A 23,745-nucleotide genomic window follows, 5' to 3' on the forward strand; every position below is an offset into this window, starting at 1 on the left:
GTGGTTAAGACTCCATGTTTTCAAAGCAAGGGATGTGTGTTTGATCCCCGGTCAGGGAACTAGGCTCCCACATGCTGCAGGGCACTGGCCAAAAAAAATTTTTTTAAGTTTACTAAAACAGGTGGCAGACCCAATTTGGTCCACGGCCCACAGTTTGCTAACTACGGTAGGAGGAGTGCCCTCACCCACAGGTAACAACTAAAGCATGACCAGAGGCCCCTAGCCACATAGGGTTCCACATACATGCACACACAGACCACATGGAACCAAAGAGCTACCCTGGCCCAATGACTGACACGAAGTTCACACTTGATATGACATATATGTTTATTTCTATATTTATTTGATGGATGGCAAGTTGAGTGGAGATGGAAATAGGTACCACTGCAGGCAAGCAGGGACTATGGCCGTTATAGATGGAAGATTATTAAAAAAAATTCTTGCCACATGGTTTTGGGACATGGTGCCATAATTTTATTTGAACAGCAGGGACGGGGGAGCCTGGTGGGCTGCCATCTATGGGGTCACACAGAGTCGGACACGACTGAAGCGACTTAGCAGCAGCAGCAGAGCTGATATTTTTGGAACTATGATGCATCACATAGAAGGAGGGAGTCACTCCAGAAACACCCGGTTCTGGCAGAGCTGGGAAGGGGGCCAGGTTCCCCCACCTTCTCCAATTGAGCAACCATCACCATCCCAGACCACTATGGACAGGGGAGATACTAAGCACGAAACAGACAGGTGCTTCGGCATTTTATCTCAAAGGCAGCGTTTTGTTCTCAGAGGTGTTTCCCTGGGCTTCGCTGCCTTTCACTCCTAGGAATAGAAAATCAAAGAGGCATTGCATACGTGCATGTGGAGACTTCTCATTCGCATGTTTGATAAAGTCAGTAAACCCCAGAAAGCGAGATCCTTTTGTCTTAGGAGATGCAGCTGGGGACAGCGAAGGTTGGATGACTCTTCCTGGGCATCCAGCAACACCTCCCACAGCTTGTCCCGTGCGGTCCAGTAAAGGCTGGGAGGCAACGCTGGTGGGGCCAGGCTGCTGAGACATTCCTAGAGGCCCCTACACGCCATCACCAGGGGCAGTGGGGTCCCCAAGGCCCACAGGGCGGAGAGCACCCTGTGCAATCCCTCACTTCTCCCCTAAAGCCACAGAATCGTTGATGATCTCAGCATCTTCGGGCTTGAGGGACCCTGTGAAGTGCCTCAGGTGAACTTCTTCAGGCTGGGCAGGGTGCCTTTCTCGAGTACTTGCGTCTCTTAAGAGGGGAACCAGGGCAAAGTTCTTCCAGTTCCTCCCTGCAACTGAACGATGACGAAACACTATTACTGCCCTCATTGTTTAACAGCTTCGGTTGTATCTGACTCTTTACGACCCCAGGGAGTGTAGCCCGCAAAGCTCCTCTGTCCATGGGACTTCCCAGGCAAAAACACTGGAGTGGGTTGCCATTTCCTTCTCCAGGGGATCTACCCGACCCAGGGATGGAACCTGCATCTCCGGCATTGCAGGCGGATTCTTTACCGCTGAGCCATTAGGGAAGCCTAATACTGCCTTGGAGGCAGCAAAATGATACCAAAGAGTTGTTTGGCATTACCACCCTCTAGATTAAGTGGGGTGTAGGCACCTCAGTGCTTCCGAGACACAGGGATGGGGGCCGTTTCCTCTTCCCTCAGCTGCTCCAGGAGCCTCATCTGCTCAGGCAGCTCCTAAATTCCCCTCCTCGACTCCACCCTGACTTGCTTGTGGCCCCAGGAGAGTCCAGGGCTTGCTACTCTCAGCCTCTGTTTCTTCCCTGCCCAAGTGGGAGGGAAAGAGGCACTGGGGCTGCCCCGAGAGCGGCTCCACACCAGATCAGCTGCAGGGGGATGAACGCCAGCCAGAGAATCAGGATCTGGAGCCCAGACCCCACCGGTGCACAGCGGATTGGGAACAATGCCAAGGGGACCATAATGACATTGGGTCTTGACGTGGGCTCTCATGCATGGCCTGAAATCCCAGGAAAGCCCTGAGGAAGACCCCATTGTCACCCTCATTAGGATCTCCAGCCGCTCCCCCCACCCCCGCCACAGGGTGACCCTCAGAGAAGTGACAGCCAAGAGGGACAGCTGTACAAGCTTTCCTCCCACTTGCCAGAGCCCCGGTCAGCCAAGGCCTCTGGCTGGCCCTCTCGGGTCTGATCTCTCTAGAAAGCCAGCCTAAATCATACCTTCTGCCCTTAGGCCACAGTTCATTCCCCTCCGCTGGTGTCCTGTCCTGGCCACATCTCAAAGGCATCAGGATCATGGGAAGCTGGGCCCAGCTGAATTCTCCAGGTCCTGGGTTTCCCCTGGGCCCACAAGCTGACCCTGGCCTGCTCCCCAAGCCCCGGCTGATACCAAGTAGATGGCTGGAGGAGGTTTTAGGAAAGGCATAGAAGCAGGGGGGCTCCATGGGGAGACAGGCCAAGTGCTCGTTGAGACACCATCTCCTTCCTGCCTGGCTGGCTGATTGGTGGGGAAACCCAACCTCAGAGACTGCTTGGCCCAGCTCCAGTTCCTGGGCCCTCAAAGAAGGCGTGGGGCTCCCAGGGCCCACTTCCCTCAGTCTTGATGCCAAGACGCCCTCACATGCTCTCCCTGGCTCAGCCACTGACCACCATCTCCCCTGCCCTTTCTCTGATGCATTCCCCCACCCCTTGACAATCACATGGGCTAAGTGGGTGGGGAGAGTTCCTCATTATTAAATGATCTCACTACTCATTACGGGAGTTTCCACTGTTACAAAGTTGATTAGGAAAGCAAAATCTTCAGGAAATGCTTCCTAATTAATCACATGTGTGAAACCAGGGAACCTCTAACCATCTCCTAGCCGCACCCCAAGTAACATGAGTTGTGTGTGTATCCCTGCCACTGGGTCAATGGCTTTATTAATAGCACAGTGAATGAGCAATGAACAATGTCATGCAGACATAACTGCAAAGTGAAACAGCAAATCTTGCCAAAGGTGCGTAGTTTTGTGGAATCAAAAAGAGCAATGTCAGAAAACTGTTCATATCACATGCAAAGCCATCTCTGAATGGCTCTGTGGTGAACTTGGACCAGTTAACAATTGAAAAAGAGAGCATCAATAAGTACTCTGACATGACACAGGGGATGCTTCTAATGAAACTCGGGGTGGGCAGGGGGAAGTATAGAGGCCTGAAGGAGGCCCTTGGGAAAACCGATGAAGTCCTTAAGTAGTTTTCCAAAAGTAAGCCTCTTAATAAAATAGATTTCCACTTCTAGCTCTGATGGCCAGCCATCCTGCTGTAAACAGCTGTAAAACAGGACAAAATACATGCAGCAAATGTCTTCAGGCGTAAGACCACAGACTGAGAAGCGGCAATTGCTGAGAGAAGTGAAATTCACAAGGTGAGCCCTGTGATCGCCCTGAAGTACTCTTTAGGGACTAGTTTTCAGACTGTAGTGCCGTGAGTTGGAGTCTCAGCAGAGTGTGGAAGTGCCTCTGAGCTAAGGAAGAAGAGAGCAGAGTTTTGAGCAGCCGAAGCTGCTAGAATCCCTGGGACAGGGTGCAGGAGAAGAAGAAGGGAGCTGTGGGGGTAGAGGTCCAGAAGTCTTTGGGATGGGGTTCCCCTCAAGTACTTGGCTCAGAGTTAGTATACTTGGAAAATCTTATCAGAGAGTGGCTGTTGTGGGGTTGAAAGTGGGACAGAAACATCAGAATCTGAGCAGTACTGAGCGATATTGGAGATCCAGTCCAACCAGGGGACAGGCCTCCTTACACCCTTTTTCTACTCTGAGGATCAAGCTAAAATACCAGAAATGCCCTGCTTACTCTATACACACTAGAATAAGGTCTACTCAAGACCCACCCTAATTCCGAGGTCTAGTGGTTAAGACTCCTTGCTTCCAATGCAGGGGGCATGGGTTTGATTCCTGATCATGGAACTAAGATCCTACCTGCCCAGAAGCTCAGCCAAGAACAAAAAAAAGAGAGAGAGAGACCCACCTTAAAAAACCTAAAGTCAAATGCTGACAAGATCCACAGTGGAGAGAGTCTGGAGGTTGAGTCCCACAAGTTTGATGGGATTGGTAAACATCTTGACATTTCCACAGATCTACCATAATTAAATGCTAAAGCTAAGCATACACAAGTTCAAAGTGATTCATCAGTAACTGAACTGCCAGCTAGAATGAAAATTCAATCAAAAGTCTCTACAACATATTATTACAATGCCCAGTATACAATTAAAAGTTACCAGACATACAAGAAACAGGGAAATGTGACTCACAGTCAAGAAAAAACCAGTCAGTAGAAACTAACCCCAAGATGGCCCAAATGTTGGATTTAGCAGATTTAGTAGGTGGAGAATCAAAAGCAGCTATTATAAATACATTCAAAGAACCAGATGAAAGCAATCTTTTTTTTTTTTTTGGCCACACCACACAACATTTGGGATCCTAGTTCCTAACCAGGGATCAAGCCCGTGTCTCTTGCATTGGAAGAATGAAGTTTTAACCACTGGACCACCTAGGAAGTCCCAAGAAAACAATCTTAATGAAGGAACAGCTAAGGAATCTCAGGAGAGAAGCGGAAACTATTTTTTTAAAGAACCAAATAGAAATTCCAGAACCAAATAGTCCATTCACTGAACGGGCTTAATAGCAGTTTGGTGATGACTGAGGAAAGGGTCAATGAACTTGGAGACAGATCAGTAGAAATTATCAAATTTGAGGGAAAATGAACAAAGCCTCAGAAGCCTACAGGACAATATCAAACGGCCCAACGTGCCTGTAAAACAAAGAACATAGGGAAAATAAAGCGAAGTGTATATAGTCTCCAAAATTTGATGAAACATATTGATGTACAGATCCAAGAATCTCAACAAACCACAAGCAAGATAAAACCAAAGAAAAGCATACCTAAGCACGTTTTAGTCAAAATGCTGAAAACCAAAAAGATGAAGAGAATATTTTGAAAGCAGTTGAGGGGAGACACACTACAGAAAGGAGAACAGCAGTGCAAATTACAGGTGATTTTTCATCAGAAACAACAGAGGCCAGAAGACAGCAGAGAATCATAGTTTAAGTACTGAAATTAAAACCAACAAAAGGGGACTTCCCTGGAGGTGCAGTCGTTAAGACTCTGGGCTTCCGCCGCAGGGGGTATAGGATCAATCCCTTTTTGAGGAACTAAGATCCCATACACCCTGGGGCACAGCCAAAAAATAATTTTTTAAAAATTAAATTAAGATACACAATTAAAAAGCAACAAAAACCTATTAACCTAGAATTCTGTATCTGGGAAAATATCCTTCAAACATGAAGAGGGAATTAACATTTTCAGGTAAACAAAAGCTTATGTAAAACTGATCAATAGAGATAGAAATTAGATAGTTACCTGGGATGAGGAGGGTGGAGTTGACCACAAAGGGGCATGAGGGCCTTTCCAGGATGATGGAAACAGTCTACATCTTGAATGAGGTGGTGGTTGCCTGAGTGTGTGGTGGTGGCTTAATTGCCACATCCTGTCCAATTCTTTTCGACCCCATGGACTGTAGCCCACCAAGCTTCTCTGTCCATGGGATTTCCCAGGCAAGAATACTGGAGTGGGGTGCCATTTCTTTCTCCAGGGAATTGTCAAAACTTATCAAAGTGTACACATAAAATATGTGCATTTTACTGGATGCAAATTGCATCTCAATAAAAGATATTTTTTAAAAGTTTGTAAAATGGAAAAAAATGAGCTTCTCTATGAAGCAATAGCAAATCTAAAACCTGCAGTATCGTGCTATCAGGCAAGTTTGCCTGAAAAATCATGCCTTTCCCCCAATGAACCAAAACAAGAAAAAAAAATCTATGAACATTTGATTCATTCTTTGTTCATTTAAGAATTAGCAACAATAAAAACAAAATTAGCAACATCAGCAAAATGGCAAAGTAGACAGCTCCAAACATGCATGCTGCCACAAAAACATTTTTCTAAAGGCAGAAACTTTAGAAGCAACATAGTCAGAACTCTGGGAAACAGCCCAAGGTTTTCAGAAACCAAGAACATGCTGACTCAAGAAAAAGGCAACTTAAAAATGGTAGGGAGTTACCCACTTGAGGGAGCCTAAGTAGGGAGCCACTTAGGAAGAAGGCTCAAGAGGGAGAGAATATATGTATACTTATGGCTGATTGGTGGTGTTGTATGGCACAAACCAACACCACATTGGAAAGCAATCATCCTCCAATTAAAAATAAAAAATTAAAATTAAAAAATTAATTTTTAAAAAAGAAAAGATATAGAAAAAATGGTAAGGAGCTAAAATTAGAAAACTCTCAAAGAAAAAAACAAACCAGAGGGAATAATCTTCCTGACATTGGACTGGATTTGACAGTGATTTCTTGGACATGACATCAAAAGAACAAGTAACCAAAGAAACTAATAGATAAATTGGTATGTATACTGATAGCTGATTCACATCGTTGTACGGCAGAAACTAATACAATATTGTAAAGCGATTATCCTCCAGTTAGTTAATTTTTAAATATAGATAAATTGGGCTTCATCAAAATAAAAGCTTTTGTACATCAAAGGGCAATTCACAGCATAGAAAAGATATTGGAAAATTATATATCTGATAAATAATTACATTTGGCAGATACAAAGAACTCCTATAACTCAACAATTTAAAAAAAATTTTTTTAATGGGCAAAGAGCTTGAATAGGCATTTCTCCAAGGAATATGTATAAATGGCAAATAAGCGACTGAACTGAAGTACTTGAAAAGATGTTCAAAATCATTAGTCATTATGGAAATGCAAATCAGTGAGACACTACTTCATACACGTTAGGATGGCTAGAATCAAAACGAAAACAGGAAATAACGAGTTGCAGGTGAGGATGTGGAACCCTGGTACATTGCTGGTGGGAAGGTGAAATGACTCAACCGCTTTGGAAAACAGTTTGGCAGTTCCTCAAAAACGTTAAACATAAAATTAACATATATCCCGCAATTCCACTACCATCCCAAAGACTGGGAAGCAGAGAATCAAAAAGAATCTTGTACCCTAGCCCGTTCACAGCATTATTCACACCAGTCAAAAAGATGGAAACAATTCTACTGTCAGTGAACAGATGAATGGATAAATAAAATACATTATATACATACAATGGAGCACTATTGAGTCAGACACAAAAGGACAAGCGTTGAGTAATTCCTCTTACATGAAGTACTCAGAATAGGAAAACTCCTAGAGACAAAAAGTAGGTCAGAGATTACTAGGAACTGGGAGGAGGGGGAAATGGGATTAATTGTTGAATGGTACAGAATGTCTGTTTGGAATCTTGAAAACGTTTTGGAAATAGATAAGGGTGATGCTTACCCAACATGGTGGATATAATTAATACCACCAAACCATACGCTTTGAAAAAAAAATGGTTAACATGGCAAATTTCATGTTATATATATTTTACCACAATTTAAAAAAAAATAAAAGAATTAATGCAGGGTTGTAATTATAACTCAACATGTGTTCAATATAAGAGACTAGGTGTGCCTCACTATTAGGTGAATGTCTTCCCCTGGACCTTTCATTTCAAGTCTACTCTTAAAATGTTTGCCATTAACGGTTTAAAGACCTGGTTTCTGGTAGTGGTTCTCCGCAGGGCTCCTCTGCTCCCACTCTTCCCTCCTCTGCCTGCCTGCGTGTGAAGAGCCAGGTGAGAGTCCCTGTTTGCGTCCGTAAGCCTCACGTCGCTGAGTGCAGACGCTGGGTGTGAGGACCGGGAGGGCGGAGACAGGGCAGCCCACCCGAGGCTGGATGTGGGCTGACAGCTTCCTCTGGGGCACGGATGACCAGGGACCCTGGCAGAGCCAGCAGGTACGGGGCCATGGAGCTGTGGGTTGTGCGGGCATGCGTGAGCCCCTGTGACTGAGTGTGCGGGTGGCTGACCCCCGAGGCTGCTCCAGGGGGTGGGGGACCCCAAGGCTTCACCTGCCCCGCTTCCCCTCGCACCTCACCTCGGCTTGACCGCAAGGAGAAGCTCAGGGTGCGCTTGATGCCCTCGCAGTTGCCCGGGTCTTCGTTGATGATGCCCACGTTGGTGTTCCAGGTGGTCCAGTTCACCTCGTCCACCCTGCGAGGAGATGGGGCAGCAGGGAGCTGGTGGTCCACAGCCCCGCAGTCCCAGCGCCCCCGTAGACCAGGACGGGGAGACACAGCTGGTAAGAGGAGGGCCCGGAGAGGCCTGCCTTTGGTGTTTGCTTTTGCCAAGCGCATCCATGCTAAGTCATCTCAGTCATGTCGGACTCTTCTTGACCTCATGGACTGTCCCCACCAGGCTCCTCTGTCCATGGGGATTCTCCAGGCAAGAATACTGGAGCGGGTTGCCCCACCCTCCTCCGGGAGATCCTCCAGACCCAGGGGTCAAACCCGGGTCTCTGGTGTTTCCTGCCTTGGTAGGCAAGAAGCCTGCCACACCAATCAGCTTGCTGCTTCTGCTGCTGCTAAGTCGCTTCAGTCGCGTCCGACTCTGTGCGACCCCATAGACGGCAGCCCACCTGGCTCCCCCGTCCCTGGGATTCTCCAGGCAAGAACACTGGAGTGGGTTGCCATTTCCTTCTCCAATGCATGAAAGTGAAAAGTGAAAGTGAAGTCGCTCAGTTGTGTCCGACTCTTCGCCATCCCATGGGCTGCAGCCTACCAGGCTCCTCCATCCATGGGATTTTCCAGGCAAGAGTACTGGAGTGGGTTGCCATTGCCTTCTCCGACCAAGCAGCTTACAGGATCTTAATTTCCTGACTAGGGATCGAATCTGGGCCTGCGGCAGTGAGAACACAGAGTCCCAACCACTTGGACTCCCAGGGAATTCCAGGGAGGAGGGGACCTGCCTTTTGGACACCATCTCTGAAGATGTGTCCTCTGACTACACCTTGGGGCCCAGGGACTTTAAAGACTGGATTCCTAGTTCTGACTCTGATGGCTAGGTGACCCCTTCTGGACACCCTGTTTTCCAGTATTTCACGTCTGGGTCCCACAGTCTGGGATCTATGATGGGTCCCCTGTACCCACAGCCAACCCCAGGGGAGCCCCTATACCTATAGCTGGCCTTGGGAGAGCCCCCTATGATCATGACTGGTCCCAAGAGACCCTAAGAAAGGCTTCTGTTCCCACAGGTGACTCTAGGTGGTTCCTCAGGTTCATACTAAGCCCCAGAATGGCCCCCTGTACCTACGGCTGGTTCTGGGTGGGTCCCCATGCCCACAGGTGAGCCCTGAGGCCGGATCTCTGTCCTCACAGCTAGCTCTGGGTGGGTCCCCATGTCCGTATCCCCAAGCTTTGACCCCTGCCTCAGAAATTACCTGAAACACCACCTGTAGTCGTCCTTGCCATCAGGCGTGTACCCCACCTGCAGCAGCTTGCCTGAGCGAAAGGCCTTCCTCATACACTTGAGGAAGCTCTTCTCCGTGTCTAGGATGGTGATGGCTCTCTGCAGGAAGGAGACACGAAAAGCAGAGGGCAGAGGGCTCATCCAGGGGCCACCCCTGGCTGCCAGTGCCGCCTGCCAAGATCAGTGTCTTCAGGGGCTCTCCTGTCCCTGTACCTCCAGGATGGACTTCCAGTCTTAGCCCAGCAAGCGCACACTCCGTGGATGGAGCTCAGACCTGCACAGGCACAGCCAGCCCCAGACCCTTTCCCCGAGGAGCTCAAGGAGGGGCAACATAATGTAGCAGTTAAGAACAGAGCCTGAGGGTGAGACTTCCCAGGGCTGAGTCCTGGCTGGGCTACTTACTGGTTGCCTTGGAGACAGATAGCTAACTTCTCTGTGCCGCTGTTGTTGTTTACTCACTAAGTCATGTCTGACACGTTTTGCAACCCGCATGGACTGTAGCCCGCCAGATTCCTCTGTCCATGGGATTCTCCAGGCAAGAATGCTGGAGTGGGTTGCCATTTCCTACTCCAGGAGATCTTCCCGACCCAGGGATCGAACCCACATCTCCTGCACTGGCAGACGGATTCTTTACCACTGCACCACCTGGGAAACCAGTGCCTTCATCCAAAATCGGGAATAGTGAGAGTGCCCTCTTGGTAGCAGTGTTATAGGATTAAAGACAGCATGTAAGTGAGACACTTAGAACAGTACCTGGTGTAGAGCCAGCGCTACTTAGTAAGAATGGTGCTTTTATTATTAGTTGGGAAGGCAGAGGTGGCCTAGGAAGCTCAAAAATGCACTTGTCAGGGGACGTCCTTAGTGGTCCAGTGGCTAAGACTCTGCGCTCTCAATACAGGTAGTCCAGGTTCGATCCCTGGTCAGGGAACTAGATCCCACATGCCGCAACTAACAGCCTGCATGCCGTGTGCAGCAACTAAGACCCGGCACAGTCAAAAAAAAAAAAAAAAATATATATATATATATATATATATACAGCTCTCAGGGCCCATCCCATCTTAGCTGCTCCCAGAGTCTGGCTTCTGGTGCCCAATCGAGACCGAGATCCTCTGCGACAGGCACCCCTTGGGGCTAAACCCTCTGTCTCCTCCTCCCAGGGACTGCCCAGCCCACAGTAGATATGGAGTCCATGAACACCAGCTGGTGACCCTGGGCAGAGGAGCCAGAGGGGAGACAACTGAGGGGAGGCTGCTGCCTGAGCCCCCGGTCTGGCTGGGCTGTCTGCCCCCTCCCCAAAGAGTCCCCCGTGCACCCAGCTGTGTTGAGCAGCAGCCAGAGCAGCTGACCCCCTGGTGCTGCAACTCACCTGCAGCTTCCAGATGTTCTTGCTCTCCTGCGCAATTTTGTTGACCGTCTCGCCCATGAGGGCGATCAGCATGTTGAGCAGGAGGATGTACGTGAGAATCACATAGGCCAGCAATAGGATGACAAAGACAGCCTTGAAGTCATAGTTCTCGGTGAATTCCAGGTCCCCCATGCCAATGGTGAACTTGAACAGCTCCAGACACGTGGAGTACAGGCTGTTGTAGCTGTCGGCCGACCGGCAGCCGTGCCCTCGCCACCTGTGTTGCGACAACTCGACCGACACAGAGTCATTCTTTTCATCCTCAATCAGTGTCACCACCGCTGGAGGGCACAGGGAACATGTGGCCGGATGGAAGCCGAAGACCCCAGGGTCCCCAACCCGCACACCCACTGCCCCAGGATGGGTCCACAGCAGGAACTCTGGCTTGGCCATGTGGTTTTTGTGTGAATTTAAAGGGGGAGAAAAAAAGGTACTGCCTTCTTCAGAACTATCAGTTTGTCATAATCTGCTCGTTGCAACTAGAGAGAGCCTGCGTGCGGCAACGAAGACCCAGCACAGCCAAAAATAGATGAATTGATTTAAAAAACCACAAAGTTAGCATCACTAGAAAGGGATAGACAGACATCATGGGATACCTGATATAAGGAAAACACACATTCCTTCCTTGATATTTTGACCAAAAATGCACACCTGAATCTAACTGTGAGGAAACATCAGCCAGACCCAAACCAAGAGACACTAAAAAAACTGCCCTTTACTCAATAAAAATGTGAAGGTCACAAAAGAGAAGGAAAGATTGAGGAAACTGCTCCAGACTGAAGGAGACTAAACAGGCTTGACAAGTGATTGTAATGTGTTATCTGGGATTTTCCTTTCTATAAAAGACATTATTAGGACAATTGGTGAAATTTGAAGAAGGCTGGAAGATTAGCTAATAGTCCAGTATTGATGTTAATTTCCTGATTTTGATCATTATGCTGTGTTTATGTAAGAGAATGTTCTCATTTTCAGGAAATACACACTGAAGTATTTAGTGGTAAAGGACTGATCATATCGGCAGTTCTGTTTTTTTTTTTTTTTTTTTAAGTATGGTGTAGTGTGTATCCGCCTGCAACACAGGAGACCCCGGTTTGATTCCTGGGTTGGGAAGATCCCCTGGAGAAGGGATAAGCTACCCAGTTCATTGTTCTTGGGCTTTCCTGGTGGCTCAGATGGTAAAGAATCTGCCTGCAATGCAGGACACCTGGGTTCGATCCCTGGGTTGGGAAGATTATCTGGAAGAGGCCATGGCAACCCACTCCAGTATTCTTGCCTGAAGAATCCCCGTGAACCGAGGAGCCTGGTGGGCTACAGTCCATGGGGTCGCAAAGAATCAGACACGACTAAGCAACTAAGCACACACTATGTATGTGTGTGTGGTGTGTGTATGTGTATGTAGTGGAAGAGAAAGCGATTTTTTAAATGTGGTACAACAACCAGGGGAATCTGGGCAAAGAGTATAGACATTTTGCGCCTAGGGTGGGGAGGGAGGTTCAGGAGGGCAGGGACACATGTACATCTATGGCTAATTCATACTGATATATGGCAAAAACCATCACAATACTGTAAAGTAATTCTCCTCCAATTAAAATAAATCAATTAAAAAAATTTTTTTTGAGTCAAGATGCAACTATACCACAAGCAAACAGCACTTTATACCTCTAAAATGACCTAAAATCTTTTATGAATCAATTTCCAGGTTCTCCGCCTACTATTAGTGTGCTCCTTGTCCATCTGCTCTGTCACCTGCAGACACACCCCAGTGGGCCTCTCCCCACGCGACCCTGCAGAGTCCTCAGGAAGCCGAGGTCAGCGGGAGCCCCGGCCTCCCACCAGCCCCGACCATACCCGTTACCTGTGGAAAACCCGAACAGGAACACGAGGTACACAAACATGAAGCGACACAGGTCTCTGAGGATCATCTGCAGGAGAGAGTGGGCTTGTCAGACCTTCCTCCAGGCCCAGGAGGGGCCAAGGCTGTGTCAGCCTGGGGGTCTTCCTTGAGCCCATGTGAAATCAGAGGGCAGACAGCTAGGTGTGGTTCGGTGGTTTTCAGCTCAGGAGTCATGAGGGACTTACTTCTGGTGAGAGAGGGAGCCTGGCAGGTGGGGGTGGGGGTCAAGTTTCAAGGGCGCCCCCAACCCTGGGTCAAGGCCAGATTGCCTGATTGTTGGGGAATTCTCTGGGAAAGTGGGTCTTAAAGCAGGACCTTCCCAGACGATGCAGAGAGGAGGGATGGAGTTTGTGGGGCTGGGTCCCACACCCCCAGGAGGTAGTCAGGCTCTGCGGAGGAGCCTGGGGCACCGGCACCCACCTTCTCGATCATGACGGCGTAGATGCCCATCTGCTGGAAGCCGCGGGTGTAGTAGAGCATGTTGGTCCAGCCCATGGCCAGGGAGAACACCATGGAGGCCACGTACTCCTTGCGGTGGCAGAAGTACAACACCACGGTCGCCAGCATGAACAGCGACTGCATGAAGCTGAGGAGGAGGGACAGCAGGCCCTGTCCACAGGCACCCTCACAGACAAGACCCCAGATGCCCGGCGTGCATGCGTGTTAAGTCCCTTCCGTCGTGTTCAGCTCTTTGAGAACACATTCAGCTCTGTAGCCCAGCAGGCTCTTCTGTCCATGGGGATTCTCCAGGCAAGAATACTGGAGTGGGTTGCCACGCCCTCCTCCAGGGGGTCTTCCCAATCCAGGGATCAAACCCGCATCTCTTATGTCTCCTGCGTTGGCAGGTGGGTTCTTTACCACTAGCGCCACCTGGGAAGCCCCAAGATGCCAGGACCTCCCCTCAAAGGCCATAGAGGAAGGTGGGAGAGGGGATGGCCATCCTACCTCCTTTAGCCCATGAGTCTCAGTAGGAGCGATATTGTCCCAAAGAGGCAAAAATCAGTTCCGGGTGCTGGTTGGGGGATAGGAGGAGGGGTGCATGTGCAAAATCTTATTCTCTTTACACACAATGCACAGATATAAAGATGGTACCTCCCTGGTGGTCCAGTAGTTAAGAATCCACCTGCCAGTGCAGGCTCAGGGGTTCAATTGCTGGTCAGGGAACTAGATCCCAGATGCCACGGGGCACCACAATTAGAGAGTAGCCCCTGCTCACTGTAACTAGAGAAAGCCTGAACGTAGCAGGACCCAGCACAGCCGAAAGTAAATAAATAAAATCTTTAAATAAATAAATATAGTACATAAACAGATACACAGCGTATCTGTGGTAAGACAGTTCATGGGAGGAGCAATTAGGAAAAAAGAAAAGGAATCTAAAGGCAACAATGTAAACAGGCTGAAAAACAGGGCTTTAGCTCCAACAACCTCCCTACCCAGTTCCTGGGAACAATAGCCTCACTGTCAGCAGATAATCTAGAAGGCCTAGGCCCATGAGGAGAACAGGCTGTGCGCTCCCAAAAAACCACAGGTAAGAATCTGCTGGTCACCTCCTCAAACTCAGGAGCAGAGCCAGGGAAGGTGTCCTTTCTGCTCCTCAGTCTGGTGGGGGCTGCCCATCAGAGGCCTGGACAGGCTTAGAGGACATCTGGGCAATCCCATGACAGGGTCTGCTCAGTGGTGCCTTCCCAGATGGATGGATAAAAGGATGGGAAAAAGGAACAAGGGTACATCTAAGTCTGACTGTAGACCGCGGGAGCCTGGGGAACAGGTTGGTCATCCCCTAGTACCTGGAACATACCTGGGGCGGAGTGGACCCTCAGTATTCACTCCCCCAGCAAAGGTTTACTGGGTGCCTTCCATCATTCATTCAACATGTTTGTGAAGCCCTACTAGGCTCCAGGCCCAGTGTATGTGGGAGAATGAGTGAGAATGAGCTGACTGCTGTCATCCCAGGTCTCATGGCCAAAAGATGCCATTTGCTACAGAGGCATAAGAGTCAGTATCACTTACAAAAGCATCTCACTATAGCTGTCCACAAACAAGGTCTTCAGCGACGGCCGCCTTTGCAGGAAATACTGAATCTGCAGGTAAACAGAGAACAAGATCTCAGGAAAGATTAAACACTGAGCAACTAGAATGTTTTCTAAACAGCACCATGATGTACCACAGAAGTGCAGCGAAGCAAAGATAATGAAGACAGTGGAGCAGCCTGGGTCAGACTAATGGGGTAATGTTGTATGACTCGGTCAGGAGAATTTTTTTAAATAGAGTGAAATTACAACTGTATCTAGAAGTAAAGATGGGAAGGAAAACCACCAAAATAGTATCAATCGCTATGCTTGAATGATGGGATTGGGCGATTTTTCCCCCTCCTTTCTAATTTGTGCTTTTTCTAAGTTTGAATTGAAGTAAAAGTTCTTTAACCAGCCTCCTGAACTAGCTCATTGGATAAACCAGTGCTCTTCACTCTGAAAACATTTTGCCTGATGCCGATGGTGAATGCTCCTCTCCAGGACACTCACATGCTCTGTGCCCTCCCAGTGGTTAATCCTGTTTGCCAAGAAAGTGGCCTTTGCAAAAAGTGGCCTTTTTGCCCACTGCACTTACTACTCCAGTTTCGTACTTTACGGTAATATAAACCATGAGTGTGAAAATAAAGACGGTTATTTCTGTGAAGACAGAGTCCAATGATTAGGAAAGACTCCTTAAAGATGAGCTACTAAAAAACAGAGTGTGGCTTAGATCAAAAAGATTAAGGGGGAAAAATCATCATAATCTCAAATTCTGCATTCAGAATCTTTTGTGCATGAAACAGTGGTCCCACATGAATTAGAGGAATGGCGCAGGAATATGCATATTTGGGGATTTTAGTTAAAATGATTCCAGGGACTTCCCTGGTGGTTCAGTGGTTAGGACTTTATGCTTCCACTGCAAGGGGCACAGGTTTGATCCCTGGTCAGGGAACTAAGATCCCACAAGCCACATGGCATGGCCAAAAAAAGGGGGGGGGTCTTTTAAAAATAAACAAATAATAAAATGGTTCCAGTATATACATATTTCATTCTTCTGAGCTTTACTGAACTGTTTCAATTAATTAAACAGCTACCAGTCATGATCCCGTCTCTTAAGAGACTTGCACTCTACCTCTGTAATTAAGTATTACATTCAGTGGACAGCCCTGACTGCCTGTCTTCAAGTGTGACTGACCTGGGCCTGCAGGGGAACACACTGCGCAAACCAGTACCCCCTCCCTAGCCGTGAATGCCTGAGGGCTCTCATCTTAACACATGCATCCCTAAGTTTCTCAAGCAGGGCCATTACACGGTTGATGCATTAAAAAGTGGGGGAGCCACTGCTATATTTAAAATGGATAGCCAATAGGGACCTACTGTATAGCACAGGGAACTCTTCTCAATGTTATGCGGCAGCCTGGATGGGAGGGGAGTTCGGGGGAGAATGGATACAGGTATATGTATGGCTGAATCTCTTCGCTGTTCACCTGAAACTCTCACGTTGTTAATCAGATATACCCCAATACAATATAAAAAGGTTTTTTAAAACAGTGGTGAGCACTGAATGAGTCTCTTGGTTTTTTGTTTAGGTGATAATGGAAACTCACAACGTGGGAAGGAATGCTTACCCCTCGGGAAAAAAAGTAGATACCACCTGCCACAGAAATAATCTCTCCAGTGATTCGGAAATAGTCCCCTACCGTGTGTTTCGGCTTAAAGGGAGGCTGCAAAGGACAAAGAGATTAATGATTCCACTCACTCACTCATTCATTCATTCAACAAACATTTACCAGGTGCAAAGCCTTGTGATTAAGACCCAGCCCCTTCTGGAGAGGCTTAGTCTCCATCAGGAGAGACCCAAAGACAATGCATTACTATGGGGACACCTGCAAGGAGACGGGACCTGATTCCCAAGTGGTAAGAGGAAAGCCTCCAGGTGGTAAGAGGAGCATCCCTGATGTACTGTGCTGTCTCTTGGATGATGCCCTAGTCTAGAGGTCTGCTTGGCTGGGAGGACAGTGGTGGCATAGGTGGAAACACCCTTACAGACACATGCCATGTGCTTCCTGCTGTTCCCACAGCCTATGGTGAACCCCTGATCTCCCAGGACTGTCAAGGTTTCCCTCAGATGATGAAAGGAATGTGTGTGTTGTCCTTGTGTTTCAGTCACAGTGTTCTAGAGTGGGTTTCCTTTCAGCCTACCATCCATATTTCATAAGCACTGGTTCACTGCTGCTGCTGCTGCTAAGTCACTTCAGTTGTGTCCAACTCTCACTAGCTCATTTCATTAGCACATTTCTCTTTTCTCTTAAAGTCAGCCCTGGAAGCCCAGTGATTAAGACCCTGTGCTTCCACTATAGGGAACGAAGGTCCAATCCCTGATTGGGAAACTAAGATCTCATATGCATTCAGCAAGGCCAAAAATATAAATAAATAAAGTAAACTCGTTAGATGGCCTTAATAGATGTATAGAAATCAGATTCCACCTAACTAGGAAGTTGAATTTTTCAACCAAATTTATAAGCAAGGCACTCTGGAAATAAAGGCAGCAAGTTAAGTGCTGGGATATTGAATGAAGGACTCAGTTAAGAAACTTGAGGTAGCCTATGGCTTCTGATAGCAGGAAAAATCTGATCTTAGGTTGATCTGATGCATGGTCCAGGGCCTTGCAGTACTCAAAGTCTGTGTCCAGGGAATGAATCATGTGTGAATGAGTGAACAAAAGCGGGCAGAAGAGAGAGTTGGCAATGTGCTCAGGGCTTGCACCACCCACGACCCTGAAGACACCCAGCATAGCAGAGAGCTGCTTCCAGCCCCCTAATTCCTGCATCCTTTCCAACCTAGTCCCCCCCACCCCCGCCCCTACAATCAGGTACCTCAGCGACCACAGGCTCAGCCTCTCAGAACCAGGAGGCCGAAGAAGGGGCTGAGAACACGAAGCAGGTGCAGGACAACCAGGAGAAGGAAGACTGAGAACAGGAATGTAAGATCTCCAGGCGACCCTTCCATGTCTCCTGGGCCCCGCCTGGGTCCAGGGTCTTGGGGTCTTCTAGGAACGCCCATCCCCTGCCCTCTTCCCCCTTGAGGCCCAAGCCTCAGGCGCACCCGGCCTCCCGCAGGTCTGTAGTAGGCGACCGTGGTGAAGATGATCATATACAAGCAGTAGACGAAAAAGTTGAAGTAGAAGATGCGCTTGACAAATCTGTCCCACTTGTCCTGCAGGAGGCGGTTCAGCGGCTCCACCAAGAGCATGTCATGGCGATTCTAAGGGAAGCAAAGAGAGGTGAGGCCCACTCCTCCCAGTAAGATCTGCCTTTCAGGCCCCCTTCAGCCCCAGGGACTCTTCATACCCACTTTCTGAATGACCACGCCCTTGGCCTGAGCAGCAGCAGAGGGTCACAGGTCTGGACCAGCAGGCTGCTTGAATGGTCCTCCCTCTAGCTGTGTAACCCCTACGGTGCAGTGAAGCAGTGAAGCAGTGAAGAAGAGGTATGATTGGACTAGTGACTCTAAGATGGACCCAAATGATGCAAATGAATTTTGTAAGAGTCTAGGGGACTAGGAGAAAATCAAACATCTGAAACATGTGCAGTAGAGAAAGGAGCAATTCATTTTATAACAGGAGCCTCTATGTACTAAAAGGATGAGGCAAATGATCCAGTAGAAAAGATGGCAAAGGATAATGAATGTTGCTATTCTGCCAAAGAAATACAAATGGTTGAAAACCTATGAAAAAATTCTCAACCTGACAGCAATCAAGAAAACAAGAATTAAGACATCAATGAAATAGCTGTTTGGGCTCCATGGACTTAAACTAGTTTTGGAAAAAAAAAAAAAAAGAAAGGTAACACCCAGGTTGGCAAGGACTTGGGTAGACGTGTACCTACTGATGGTAGGCAAGTGCACTCATGCAATCTTTTTGGAGGACGTTCATTCTGATTTAGCAATTCCAATTCCAGATGTCCTTCATAGAAAAATTCTCAAGCCCATGCCAAACAACCTGCAGCATGTAGTAGGAAAAAACTGGAAATAACTCGGAAGGCCTCCTATGGATATTCACCCCCATCCCTACTGACTGCAACAGCAGCAGCACCAGCTACCGTGGAACACTTACAGTGATGCTGTTGCTCTTCAGTCGCTAAGTTGTACCCAACTTTTTTGTGACCCCATGGACTGTAGCCCACCAGACTCCTTAGTCTATGGATTTCTCAGACAAGAAAGAATATTAGAGTGGGTTGCCATTTCCTTGTCCAAGGAATCTTCCCAACCCAGGGATTGAACCCATGTCTCCTGCATTGGCAGGCAGATTCTTTACCACTGAGCCATCTGGGGAGCCCCGTATTTGCAGTCATTTTTTAAAAATAAAGTAGACCCATATGTGCTGATGTAAAACTATCTATAAGACATGCCACTAAGTGAAAAAAAAATGGTTGTTCTGTACTATATATAGTATGATCCCATTTATATAAACAAAATGAAGCTACATGTTTTCATGTGGTATAAATGGAGGATTCTTGTCTATGTACTTTTGAAATGCTAAAGTTTTATTGTAATATTATCATGTATAGAGTGTATGATACAGGAAGACATTCAGTGGGAATACATGGGGTGGTGAGGGGGCAGGGTACAAGCCCCAGGTAGCAGGTGATGGGAGGACCGGCAGAGTCAGACCATGGGCTAGAGAGGGGGCTGGGGTTGCGGTGAGACCGCAAGCTGGGTCCCACCCCAGTCCACTCACAGGGGTCTCGCTGCTACTGTAGGCGATCACCTCCAGCACCGAGTTCTTCTCACAGGTGTCGATACAGGACAGGTCGTAGAGTGAGGAGTGCACAGGCCCGTAAGCCCACTCGGTGAACTTTCTGGACAGGTGCCTGCACTCAGGTTCCTGGATCTCCCTCTGGAGAATATAAGCCAAGACCTGCCCCAGGGACACAAGAACCTGTTAGAGGCCAGCCTGAGGCCCTGAACAGGCCACTAGCTCTGTTCCAAGAATAATTCTGCTTCTGAGTCCATTGAAGACCCTGCCCAAGGCCCAGGAGGGTCCCCACCCACATTCAGCAATCTCTTAACTGCCTTCTAGATCAAGCTGCCCAATGCCTCAGACCTATCACCTGATCATACCTGGCCCCCCAGTTCTCAGTGAAGGACTGCAGTGGTCCCCTCTAGAAAACCTCAAGCCAAAAGGAAATAAAGAAAATTCGAGAAATACAACCAAAGTTATAAAGCTAGGTTTCTCGTCCTAAGAGACTCAGTATGGGCAGGGACCAGCTCCCAGAATCCCCTGGTACTGAGAAACTCCCACCCCACCCCCAATTCCCAGCTGCCCAGCCCCATCTTCAGCCTTCCGTGGCCTGACATCATCCACAGACTTGGAAGCCTGTCCTACCCCATTAGGACTCCCTATCACCTAAAAGTCCTGTCTTGCATGAAAAAGCACCAACAGTTTCTTTTTCCATTTCACTCTTGGCTCAGCCCACCCTCACCCCATGGTTTGTTGGTGATGCTCAGAGTTGAAAATCAGAAACGGCCACATGTGGGCAGCCTGGACGGGAGGGGAGTTTGGGGGATAAGGCATACATGTATATGTACTCAGCACAGCTGAGTCTCTTCACTGTTCACCTGGAACTATCACTGCTTATTAATTGGCTGTGCATGCTTGTGTGCTCAGTTGCTTCAGTCATGTCCGACTCTTCTTGACCCCATGGACTATAGCTCGCCAGGTTCCCCTGTCCATGGGATTCTCCAGGCAGGAATACTGGAGTGGGTTGCCGTGCCCTCCTCCAAGGGATCTTCCCAACTCAAGGATCGAACCCATGTCTCTTGTTTCCTGCATTGGCAGACAGCTTCTTTACTGCTAGCACCACCTGGGAAGCCCTAATTGGCTATACTCCAACACAAAATAAAAAGTTTAAAAAAAAATAGTATAGGAAAGAGAAAAGAACTGGCCATATGTGTGCTGCTGGCTTCTGCTCAGCGCCTCACAATTCCTCTGGCTTACTTTAACGCCCCCACCCTTCTAACCCCCTACAGGCTGATGTGGAAGCTTCATCTGATGCCAGAAGTTCAGAAAGGCAGGCAGACCCCCTCCCACCTCATCTCAGGCATGACTCCCCCTCCCTACCCCGATCTTCCCACTCCGGGCGGCCAGAGCCAGCGGCGTCAGCCCCTTCTTGTTGGTGAGCTCCTCCAGCTTCAGCGTAGGGTGAATTTTGGCCCCCAGGATCAGAATCTCATTGTACATGCTCGTCACGAACTTGGTGTTGTCAGCCGTGTTGTCGGCCACCTCCACCAGCGCATGCAGAACCGTGTTGCCCACTGAGTCCCTGGCACTGATGTCGGCTGGCTGCCAGGAGTTCTGCAGCAGGAACTTCACGATGCCCAGCTGGTTGGTACACGCAGCCAGGGAGAGGGGCAGCTCACCTGCAGCCAACCACAGGCACACGGTGGGCCTCCCTGGAAAGAGACTGGCTTGGCCCTTGCACCACCCAGCCTCCAACTCCCTCTGTCTCCACCCCAAACTTCCAAGATGCTAAGTGTCTACCACATGGTCTCCCTACCAAAATAGAAGCCAGGTCGCCCTTTGGTTTTCTTAAAGAAGTCCCCGTTGGCTGCAGCCTGGACATTGGCCCCATTCTCCACCAGCAGGGTCACCAGCGCCATGTTCCGCCTCTCGATGGCTATGTGCAGTGCTGTCTGGCCTGTGGAGGATGCATGCTCTTGGCTTGGGGCTGGTAGTCCTGAGGGGGTGACTGGCCAGGTGCTGAGGGAGGGCCTGGACAGAATGTGTGGGATGATTCCCCCAACAGAGCAATCCAGGATCCCCTAAAGATGCTTAAGGAGTCCCTGAACAGGAGTAGAGCCTCCCACGAACAGGGAACACCAGACTGGGAGCTGAAGGACTTACAATTTCCCAAGAGCAAGGAGCAGCAAGCCAGAGGTGGGAGAGGTAGGGAACCCCCAGGACCAGGAGATCCTGATTCAGTGGCTGGGAAAGGGAGTTAGGGGCTCAGAGGCTTGTCGGGGTGTGAGGGTGCCCCCTCGCTCCAGGAGAGCATGTGGGCAGAGCTGTGCTGGCCCTGGCCGCCTCACCCTTATAGTAGCTGTCCGTGTAGCTGGCGTTGACAAGCTCCTTCAGGCTGTCCGTCTGCCGGGCTATCTCCAGGAGCAGGGGGATGGTGTCGTTCTGCCCGTTGTGAAGGTTGAGCATGGCTTTCAGCAGGCAGGTCTTCCCTGTCTCTGGGTCTGCAAGACAAAGCAGGGGTCAGAGCAGGCGCTGCGGAGAGGCGCCTCCCAGGAACCCGACGGCCTCGGGGCCACCTTTGAACTCGCTGTCCATGAGATGCTTCTTGCTCTTCTGCAGGAAGAGCAGCAGGCTCTCCAGCTCCTCACAGTTATTCTGAGCAACTGCTTCGAAGATCTTCCTGCGATCGTAGAGCTTGAGGTTCTCAGTGGCAGCAGAGTCCTGGGACAGCTGCCTGTGGACCAGAGAACACCTTTGTCTCATATTCTGGTCTCCCCTCGGCCTTGAGACCTTCAGAGCTGGTCAGGGAGAACAACTAAATCCCGAGGCAAACCGAAAGGGGGAAAAATGTGATAAGAAAGCCACCCTTCAGTCCAGGTTGTAACAGGGAACAGTGGGACACATGTACCCCCATTCTGTCTGTAGGCATCAGCTAGAAAATCTCTGCAGCCACTACTTCCTGCAACACCCAGGCCACTCACTTCTCTGCCCGCTTGGAGACTGGGGTAGCCTGGAGGGGGTTGGGGACAGGGGTTCAGCTAAGGGAAAGAGCATCCTCATAGGGCCCCAGGAGTCAGCCAGACCAGGGGATCCCCTGTCCTGCCTTGGAGGTGGTGGGAGGTTTCTGAACACTCACTGGAGCAGTCTTGTACTCTGCTTAAAAGCATCTTGCCCTTGAGCTTTCCAACTTGAAGTCTACATGATTGAGGCTGGTGTGCCTTCAAAGCCTGGACCCAGAGATCAGCCAACAGCTAGGATCAGCATACATGCCAGCACGTGTGGCCACATGTCCTGTAGCTTCTGTGAGTACAGATGCTGGACCAGGTGACCTCTGGAGGCCCCCTCAACTCCCCAGCTCTATGACCTTCTGCCCATAAACTCAAGTATCACATGGAGTCACCATGGCTAGTATCTCAGCCAGCTGGGCCAGTTAGGCTCCCAGTGAAAAGGGAGGAGGGGGCTTCACATGCAGCTTACCTGACACAGGTGGGGCCATCCCCAGACCTCTGGATGATGACTACAGGGCTGATGGTGATGGCTGGGCAGGATGCCAGCTGGCCTTCCTCATAAGAGCAGTCCATGAGGGATGTGTCCTCCGAGTCACCCTTGCCAAAGAGTCGGCTGCGACTCTTGGCTGTGGGGAAGCTGTGGGGCTTGGTTGGAGCTGGCCTGTAGTTAGGGTCTCCATCTAGGGGATCTGGGCAGGAGTCCTCTTGAGGCAGGTCCTGAGATTCCCGTGATTCTGAGCTCCCCCATTTCTTCATCCGTGCCAGATTCTCCATGGCCCAGGAGGCAGCCTGTGGGCAGCCACCAAGATCAGGCTTGTTCCCAGCTGGAGGACTGCATGACCCTGGCCCCCACTGTACTTGTTGCAAAGGCCGCTGTGAAGCAGGAACCCCCAGAAGTCCAACAGCTGCTGCTCCCAGCCTTCCAGAAAGAAAGCTTTCAGGGTGTAGTAACTCGCACCCCAGAGGCCCCAGTGGGGAGCAAACCTAGCAGACCCCTGTCCATCAGCCTCCAGAGATGCAAGAGCCCCCAGCTTGGATCCACCAGGATGGGTGGATCACTCACCTTCTCTGGGCCTCAGTTGCCTCATCTGTAGAATGGGGGTGCTAACCACTGCCCTGACTCCCCCAAGATCAGAATAGGGGAAACCGGAAGGAGAGTTTATTGCTGGCTATGCATTTGGGAAGGAACTCAGCGATGAAGATGGCTTAGCCCCAAAGAGCCAAGTAGTCTGCATTCCCAGGAACAAGGTGGCTGGCGGAGACCAACACTCATACTCCACAGTGTCCACACTGCATGGTCCCTCGGGTGCCGTGTGTCCCT

At 49.4% G+C, this 23,745-nt stretch overlaps 1 protein-coding gene across 2 annotated transcripts; it reads right to left on the minus strand.

Annotated features, from left to right (window-relative positions):
• Positions 1 to 308: 308 nt before the first annotated feature.
• Positions 309 to 23,447, minus strand: TRPV1 (transient receptor potential cation channel subfamily V member 1). 2 transcript variants are annotated; one of them, XM_059878467.1, is made up of 16 exons: positions 22,894 to 23,447; positions 21,993 to 22,150; positions 21,765 to 21,917; positions 21,233 to 21,373; positions 20,797 to 21,095; positions 19,414 to 19,593; positions 17,781 to 17,939; positions 16,304 to 16,399; positions 14,674 to 14,744; positions 13,084 to 13,249; positions 12,625 to 12,691; positions 10,731 to 11,050; positions 9,336 to 9,463; positions 7,995 to 8,110; positions 7,613 to 7,675; positions 309 to 1,311 (listed from the first exon to the last, which is right to left on the minus strand). In XM_059878467.1, exons 1-16 carry the CDS (start codon positions 23,196 to 23,198, stop codon positions 1,139 to 1,141), a joined length of 2,595 nt encoding a protein of 864 aa, XP_059734450.1. In that variant the 5' UTR covers positions 23,199 to 23,447; the 3' UTR covers positions 309 to 1,138. The 2 variants fall into 2 exon arrangements, with proteins under 2 accessions (XP_059734450.1, XP_015314133.1); XM_015458647.3 differs by lacking the exon at positions 7,613 to 7,675.
• Between the last annotated feature and the right edge of the window lie 298 nt (positions 23,448 to 23,745).

The sequence above is a fragment of the Bos taurus genome, chromosome 19 (genome assembly GCF_002263795.3).
Source record: "Bos taurus isolate L1 Dominette 01449 registration number 42190680 breed Hereford chromosome 19, ARS-UCD2.0, whole genome shotgun sequence".
Classification (NCBI taxonomy): Eukaryota; Metazoa; Chordata; class Mammalia; order Artiodactyla; family Bovidae; genus Bos; species Bos taurus.